An 8,212-nucleotide genomic window follows, 5' to 3' on the forward strand; every position below is an offset into this window, starting at 1 on the left:
CCTACGCGGGGGGACGACAAACCAGGGGGTGTCATGGTGGAGGCATCGGAGACGTGGACGGTATATGGGTGACTTGCTGAGGTGGTGATGGGCCTGATCTGGGCATCTGGGCTGTGATGGTGGAGAATGCTACTGAGGAGGTGGGGAGGGTGGCGAGGGTGGCGAGGGAGCGGACTTGGGCATGATGCGAACCTGGTACCGGTCGCCTGAGGCTGATGTGACCACCGAAGTGTGGATGGGGGCGACGGCCGGGCTGTTGTCGTAGCCGTGGTGGCTGTCGTGGTCGTGGTCGTGGTCGTGGCAGTTGTGGTGGTGGTGATCGTGGTGATGATGGTCGTGGTGATGATGGTCGTGGTGATGATGGTCGTGGGGCCGATGGTCGTGGGGCCGATGGTCGTGGGGCCGATGGTCGTGGGGCCGATGGTCGTGGGGCCGATGGTCGTGCGCGTGGTGGTCGTGCGCATGGTGGTCGTGCGCATGGTGGTCGTGTGCATGGTGGTCGTGCGCATGGTGGTCGTGCGCGTGGTGGTCGTGGTGACGGCTACACCCCCCAGACTGACTACCAAACACATCATCCAGCCACGATCGTGGTGCGTACTTGTGCTCGGGTGCAGCGCCGACGCACTCGCCATCATGGCACACCTCGTCGTCGTCGCAGAGGACCGAGCGCTCGCGGAGCCGACAGTCCACGTCGGGCGCGCCGCAGCCACAATCGCAAGCCATGCCATCACCGTAGTCCTCGTGCGGACAGTGCCATGCCGGCGGAACAATGCATTGGGCGACGCAGCGGCCCTCGCCGACGTCAGCGCTGCCGCCTCCGCCGCCGCTCCGGCCATCGCCGACGTCAGCAGCCGGCGGCAGGCAGCCAGCGCACGGCAGGCCGCAGTCGACAGCCCACAGCATAAACGAGCCGGCATCGCCATCGGATACACCCGCGCCATCATCACCGCTAGCGCCATCGCCAACGCCACCACCATTGCCCGGCAGCGGGCAATCGATGTCCCATCCCCCACACCGGCAGTGGCACACTCCGTCGCCGTAGGCGTCGGCCCGGCAGTGCCAGCCCACGGGCAGCGACTGCTCCTGGGCCTCTTCCGCAGCTGCAGCTGCAGCCAGTGCCAGTACAGCCACAGCCGCAGCTGCAGCTGCCACTTGCACGGCCATCTGCCTTGCCATCGCCTTGCTTCGCATGCTGCTGTCGAGTCAGGTGTCGGCTCCCCGGCCAATAGTCCCGGTCCCGGCGGCTGCCCGCCCTTCACGAACACTCCAAGCGACCACACACGCGCCCGTTGATGGCGACAAAGGGAATTTACAATTGCAGGCACAGGGCTATCGGAAAGCGCGGGAGGTATCGCTGACCCTACGCGGCGAGGCGGAGGCAGCGGACGGGCCACGGCCCTGGGCGGCCTTGCGCGAGGAGAGCCGGCGCCTGCCGCGCGACGAGGCCGCCGTCGCCGATCCACTGGGAGAGGCAGCTGCGCCGCGGGGGCCGCCGGCGCGCGATGGAGTGCGAAGGGCGGTGCGCGAAGGCGTGCGGATAGCCGAGCGTGACGGGGTGCGGGCAGCCGAGCGCGAGGCCGAGCGCGAGGCAACAGTGCGGGGCGGGGCGCGCGAGGGCGGGCGAGCGGCGGCTAGGCGGGCCGAGGGCTGGCCTGCGCGCGAGCGTTCCTTGGCGCGCGAGAGGTTGTAGCAGCCCGAGTCGATGGCGATGGGCTGGACAACAAAAAGGCCGTCGAGCGGGCCAGCGCGGCGGCGCTCCTTGGCGGCCTCCTCCTCGGCCTTGCGGCGCTCTTCCTCCTCCTCGCGGCGCTTGGCCTCTGCAATCGACGCCTGCCGCTTTGTGTTGTACCGCTCCAGCGCTCGCTCAAACGGGGTCGATGTCTCCGGATACAGCGCTGCGTGCAGCTCGTCCACCTCGTACTCGCCCGTCGGCAGGTTGAGCGCCCGCCGGTGCTCGCCTGCCGAGGCCTGCCACTGCTCGAAAGACGGGAGCGAGAGCGCCTCGTGCCCGGACGCCTCCGACTCGGCCTCTGACCGGGTGTCTGTCATGGGGGCGGGTGGGGTTCCGTGAGGGGGGAGGGGGGAGGGGGGGAGGGAGGGGGAGGGGTGCGGTGGAGCAGTCGGTGTCGTCGTCGTGATCGCCGTGCCTCCCTCGGTCCGTGGCGGGTGGCGGGCGGTTGTTGGCGCGACGGGTGGCTGGCCGTTTGGGCGCGACGGGGGGTTGCCCGCCCGGGGCGCCATCAGGCAACCGATGGGACAATCATGCTGGCGACTTCATGTAGGGCGATTGGCTACACCTGGCTGCACTGAGCCTGAATCGAGGCAGCAATGGCCAATGCCTCGAGCCGGATCTGGAAGAGGCGGCCGAGAAAGTCGTCAAAGCCGCAAAAGTACAGCCGCTCGTGGCCGGGGACGGGCTTGCCAGACACGGCGATGCCGCCGTGCTCGTCGTACACATCGTCAAGTACGTGCTGCGGGAGGAGTGTGTCAAGTGCGCGGTTGTAACCAGTGGCAAGGATAATGACGTCGAGCTGAAGCTCGGTCCCGCCATCGACGATGGCGCCTGTGGGCGTGATTGCGTCGATCGCGCGGTGGACCGCGATGTCGCCCGAGGCGACGAGTGCAAACTGGCCGATGTCCACTACCGGCGCCTTGTGTCGCCGGCGCAGGTTCTCAAACAGCCCGACGTCCGGATGCGGAGCGGTGACGCCGCGCGAGGCGAGCGAGGTGAAGAGGAACGGCCTGGCCGGCGGCGCAAGAGCGTCAAGAGCCTGCGGCGCGTTGAAGAACAGCGCACGGACAAGGCCCAACAGCGGCTCGAGATACATGGTTCGGTTGCGCGAGAGGACGTTGAGCGGCGATCGGATGACGGTAGCAACCAGAGCCGCACCGCGCTCGTACAGATCAAGGCAAATTTCGGAGCCCGAGTTACCAAAGCCGACAACGAGCGCCCGCGCGCCACGGAAGGCCTCGCCCGACACGTACTCGGACGAGTGGATGAGGGTGCCACCAAACGAGCTGGCGCCCGGAAAGTGCGGGATCCGCGGCGAGGCGTTGTCACCGGTCGCCACAACCACATGCCGAGCGATGAGCTCGTCAACCGGGCCGTCGCCTCCGTCGCCGCGGACGCGGACAGCGTAGCCCGGGCGGCCATCGGGGCGATCGGCAATGGCCACCACGGCTGTCCCCGTTCGCACGTTGAGGTTGAGCAGGAGCGGATAGGCAGCCAGATAGCGGGCAAAGTCCTCGCGCGGCACAAACTGTGGCCAGTGGTCCGGAAAGGGGACATACGGCAGGTGCGAGACGCCCTTGAGCGAGTGCAGGCAGAGCCGATGGTAGTGTCGCTGCCAGCTGGTCCCGGCCGCCTCCTCCTTCTCCACCACCACATACGAGAGCCCGGCCTGGGCCAGGGCGGCACCGACCGCGAGCCCGGCCGGCCCGCCGCCCACCACCACCGCGTCGTACACCCCGTCGCTGTCCGGCGGCACCGCCTGAGAGCTCCAACCGGCGTGGCGGACAGGCGCACCAGGGAGCGCACGTACCGCCGCCGCAGGCTGGCCCACGGGCGGCATCGATGACAGCCACACCACTGCACGCACCGCAACAAGCACTAGCACCCCGCATGCCAGTGCCCACAGTGGGATCTCCATGGCGAACGACAGGTGGTGCTGGACGGGAGGGCGGGCGCTGGCGGCAGCTGGCGGCAACTCGGCGGCAAGGACGTGTCCACGATGCGGGCGAGCTGGATTGTTAATCATCGCATCATCATCCTCTCCTTCTTCTTCTCCTCCTTCGCCTTCGCCTCCGCCTCGGCCTCCGCCTTCCTGTCTTTCTCATTCATCCGGTGGAAGAGCAGCTAGGCGTGCGGCTTGATGACCATCTCGTCGCGACCGGGGCCAGTACCGATCCAGGTCATGGGCACCTCGAGCAGATCCTCCATGCGCTGGATGTAAGCCTGGGCGTTGGGAGGGAGCTCAGCCCACTCGGTGATGCCCTGGGTCGATGACTGCCAGCCGGGCACCTCCTCGTACACGACCTCGACGCGTGCGAGCTCGGCGATGGTCGACGGCATGTGGCCCGGGGCCAGGGTCTCGCCGGTGGTCGAGTCGCGGTAGGCAACACCGATCTTGATGGTCTCCAGGTCGTCGAGAACGTCGAGCTTGGTCACGTTGACCGCCGAGTAGCCGTTGACCATGTTCGAGTACTGCAGCAGCGGGATGTCGAGCCAGCCGCACCGGCGCTTCCGGCCGGTAGTCACTCCAATCTCACCGCCGACAGACTGAAGATGGGCGCCGATATCGGCGCCAGGTGCGCCTTCAGCGCGCTCGCCGCCGGCGTTGACGTCGGTGAGCTCGGTCGGGAACGGGCCCCACCCGACGCGAGTCGTGTACGCCTTGACGACGCCGACGGTGCACTCGATCTTACCCGGGGCGAGACCGAGGCCAGTGCACACGCCGCCCACCGTGGTCGGCGACGAGGTGACAAACGGGTATGTGCCGTAGTCGAGGTCGAGAAGCGCAGCGTTGGCGCCCTCCAGGATGATGCGCTTGCCATCGTTGTACGCCTGGTTGACGTACGCCACCGAGTCGACAATCATGTCGCCGTTGGTGAGGATGTCCGCAAACGCGCGGTAGCGCTCAAGCTCGTCGTCGATGCCGTAGTCAAACCCGTACATCTTCTGGTGCGAGTCGACCGCCGACCGGAACTTGGCGGCAAAGTCGTCAAAGTCGACCAGGTCGCCGACCCGGATGCCGAGACGCAGCGCCTTGGATGCGTACGCTGGACCGATGCCCTTCTTGGTCGTGCCGAGCGACTTGCCGGCTCCCCGCCGCTCCTCCAGCACCCCATCGATGATCTGGTGGTAGTCGAAGAGCAGGTGCGCCCGGTTCGAGAGCTTGAGGCGGCCCTCCCAGCTAACCGACGTCCCATCAAGCTGCGCCAGCTCGTCAAACATTGACGGCAGGTGAATGACTGTTCCGTTGCCCAGGATGTTGAGCGTGTGCGGGTAGACCAGTCCGCACGGCAGCAGATGGAACGCGTACTTGACCCCATCGGCAATGACCGTGTGTCCGGCGTTGGCCCCACCATTGAACCGGCCCACCACATCGTAGTCCTCCGCCAGCACATCCGCCAGCTTGCCTACTCAATAGTACCCGCGCCACCAACACCACCAACACCACCAACACCAGCACACCCACATACCAACACATGGATGAGTCTCCAGCCATCAGCCTCCAGTCACCGTCCACCCCTCCGCTACCCCTCCTCTGTCCGCTGCCCGCCGGCACACTCGCCATCACCCGCCGCAGCAACAGCAGCACGGGCACAGGTCCCAGCACGGGCACGGACACAAGCACCAGCACGGGCACGGACACAAGCACCAGCACGGGCACCAGCATGCCCCCCCCTCCCCCCTCCCCCCCCCCCCCTCCCCCCTCCCCCCCCCCCCATGCTGAACGATCAGCATCAGCGTACCCTTGCCCTCGTCGCCCCACTGGGCACCCAGCACAGCCGTGACCCGCGACGAGGCAAACGGCGTAGCAGCCGTCGAGGCCAGTCGGCAGAGCCGCAGCGGAGAGACAGCAGACGCAACAGCCGAGAGCATAGCCTGTAGAGTCGAGGAAGAAATAGAAAGGTGCTGCCTTACCTGGCCACTCTCCGACACCTCCTTCCTTCCGCACGTTTGTTTTATGGCGAAAAAGCAAAGCCGCTGCCTCGCAGAGCACTGCTTCCGATCGCTCCCTGCTTCCTCCACGCTTTATTCTTGCCCATCGCATCATACTAGCGCCTCACTGGTACCCTTGCCTTACCTACCGAGCACAAATCGCTGTCACATCGCCATCGCTGTCCTTTCTAGCCTGCTTTCCTTCGCCCTCTATCAGCCGTCGTCCATCCGCCACTCGAGCGAACACACCATCCATGCCCGCGGCTTCCACTCCAGATCGCAGTCATGGCAGACGAGCTTGGCTCCATCGGTTGCACATCCCTAGCCGGGCCGAACTGTCGGTCATGCAAACGCACAGCGCATCCACTGCGGCAAGACGCCGGAGCGAGGGGGAGGCCCGGCATGCTTGCCCAGCTCAGCCGAGCTCAACGCAGGATCAGACCTCAACTCGCCCCTGACTCGCCGCTCCCGCTCCTCGCTACACGCGTCGAACAACACCAGACACTCACCACTTCCCATCCATGGTGCACGTAGCAAGATCTGTCTCTACCGTCGCTGTCAGTTCTTATGAAACCCCCTAGTGCGGCCGATTGCTTCGCAGGTGTGTCTAGGATTGGGCCTGCCGCTTGATCACTGAAAGTGGCCAGGCTGAAAGACACGTCCCATGGGACACCGTAATCGCCACAGCGCGAGTCCCGCGATGAAAGTAGGCAGTGTTAAGCAATGGATTCAATGCGTTGCACGACTACGGCTACAGCTCATCGTAAGACGAACCGTACTCGTACTCATAGATTTTCGACTCGTCGTACTCGTAGTAGTAGTCACCGTAGGCCGAGTCCGGAGCAGCTTCGCCAATGTTGCCGAAGCGGCGCTGGCCGCGGCAGAGGAAGACGAGGCCAACGTCGATGAGGATGACGATAACTGCAAGCATGAGCGTGACGGTGTAGAGGCCCGGGACGGCGGTACGGCAGAGGTCAGAGCGAAAGTCGCCAACAATCTGGTCGACAAACCGGCACTCGAGAATGGGATCGAGGTTGACGGTCTTGATGTCGTTATAGGTGGCGATTTCGGCGATTCCGTTCATGAGGCCCTCGGCGAGCGCCTTCTCCGAGTTGACAGTGCACTCTGTGGCGCACACCTCAAAGGTAATGGGGTCGGCGCCGGCGATGACGTCGTCGTCGTCACGATGATCTCCGGCGGGAAGGTGTGGAGGTTGTCCGCCGTGCACGAAGCGGCGCACATGGTGTTCGGCTGGCCACACAGCGAGTCTGCAGCATTGCATGCTGCATCTCGGGCTTCGGTCAGCGCGTCCTGGATGACGTTGTTGAGGGCGCCAAAGCCGGTGCCGTCGGCGGTTGCCTCGGGATCCGAGCCATTGACGCAGTTGAGCGCCTTTTCGAACAGCTCGCGGGACTTGGTCGTCGACGAGCCGTCGACAAAGAGGTCGACCTCGGCGCAAAAATCGTTAGTCACCAGCCAGAGCATCGAGTGGAGCGAGACTGCAATGATGACGACAAACAGCAGGAGCAGGTTCCACATGGCGATGACAATGAGAAGCTGGCAGCAGGTAAAGTTGAAGAAGCCCAGCAAGACGCCCAGGCCGAAAAATGCCGCCGGCGCGGCAAAGAGCACGTAGACAGCGAGCGAGTGGTACTGGCGGAAGGTGTCAAACGAGTTGTCGATGTTGCGGATAGTGTCGAGCGCGTCGTTACCGGCCTCGGTCGCAGGCTCCATGCGGCTTCCTTCATCCGACGTCCGCGCCTGGGCAAGTAGCCGTTGAATGGCGACTTCCACATCATCCACCAGCTGCTGGCCGTGCTTGATGAGGTTGTCTGAGGTGTTGCCAAAGCCCTTCTGGGTTACGGCATTGCCCGAGGTGCCGGCGATAAAGACGGCGACGACCATGGCAACGATGACTATGAGGAGGAGCTTGAGCGACCGGACCGAGATGGCCGAGAACACCGTCTTGCCGCTCTTATCGGTCTTCTCCTCAAAGCATGATCGGCAGCAGCAGCAGCACTTGCGCAGCAGCGGCTTGCAGCAGCACCGCCACGAGAGGTAGATGGGAATGGCCAGCAGATGGGCCAGCGCCACCAGGAGAATGGCCGCTCCGCGCTCAGCAATCCAGATCCCATACGTCTCGGCATCAAACTCGTCCTCCTCCTCGTCGTATCCGAGAAACCGCCCGCTCATGCTCTTTCCCGTCACCAGCGTCTTCCGTCCGGCCGCGCCCCGGGCCACCACCACAACGATCACCGCCGCAAGAAGGGCCCGCCATGTCGATCCGTTCCGCATACTTACGCAATGTGCCTGTTCCTCGCTTTGCCGTTTCCGCACAACCCCTCCGAGGACAAGATCCACGGCCGAGGTAAAGACAAGTGACCGCCTTTCCCCCCCCCCCCAACCACGCGCTTTCCCCTTCCCCCCCCACCCACACACCCACGCCCCCTCTCGCCCAAGGAACAGGATCAAGCCGCTACCGTTTGCTATTGATAGGCTCAAAAGTTCTCAATTGATTCACCTCCCCACCACGCCCGCCCGCATTGC

The 8,212-nt window shown here is 65.0% G+C and overlaps 4 protein-coding genes across 4 annotated transcripts; all 4 read right to left on the bottom strand.

The window, feature by feature from the left end:
* Window positions 1–1,293: 1,293 nt before the first annotated feature.
* AMSG_03722 (uncharacterized protein) lies at window positions 1,294–2,049 on the bottom strand (the record flags this gene model as incomplete). Its single annotated transcript, XM_013904175.1, has 1 exon — window positions 1,294–2,049. One exon carries the CDS (start codon window positions 2,047–2,049, stop codon window positions 1,330–1,332), a length of 720 nt encoding a protein of 239 aa, XP_013759629.1. The 3' UTR covers window positions 1,294–1,329.
* A 217-nt stretch (window positions 2,050–2,266) lies between these two features.
* AMSG_03723 (JerO protein) lies at window positions 2,267–3,650 on the bottom strand (the record flags this gene model as incomplete). The annotated part of the gene is made up of 1 exon (XM_013904176.1): window positions 2,267–3,650. One exon carries the CDS (start codon window positions 3,648–3,650, stop codon window positions 2,292–2,294), a length of 1,359 nt encoding a protein of 452 aa, XP_013759630.1. The 3' UTR covers window positions 2,267–2,291.
* A 206-nt stretch (window positions 3,651–3,856) lies between these two features.
* AMSG_03724 (adenylosuccinate synthetase) lies at window positions 3,857–5,634 on the bottom strand (the record flags this gene model as incomplete). Its single annotated transcript, XM_013904177.1, has 2 exons — window positions 5,476–5,634; window positions 3,857–5,139 (listed from the first exon to the last, which is right to left on the bottom strand). Exons 1-2 carry the CDS (start codon window positions 5,603–5,605, stop codon window positions 3,857–3,859), a joined length of 1,413 nt encoding a protein of 470 aa, XP_013759631.1. The 5' UTR covers window positions 5,606–5,634.
* A 782-nt stretch (window positions 5,635–6,416) lies between these two features.
* AMSG_03725 (uncharacterized protein) lies at window positions 6,417–7,858 on the bottom strand (the record flags this gene model as incomplete). The annotated part of the gene is made up of 2 exons (XM_013904178.1): window positions 6,417–6,856; window positions 6,925–7,858. 2 exons carry the CDS (start codon window positions 7,856–7,858, stop codon window positions 6,417–6,419), a joined length of 1,374 nt encoding a protein of 457 aa, XP_013759632.1.
* Window positions 7,859–8,212: the final 354 nt, after the last annotated feature.

The sequence above is a fragment of the Thecamonas trahens genome (genome assembly GCF_000142905.1).
Source record: "Thecamonas trahens ATCC 50062 unplaced genomic scaffold supercont1.14, whole genome shotgun sequence".
NCBI lineage: Eukaryota > Apusomonadida > Apusomonadidae > Thecamonas > Thecamonas trahens.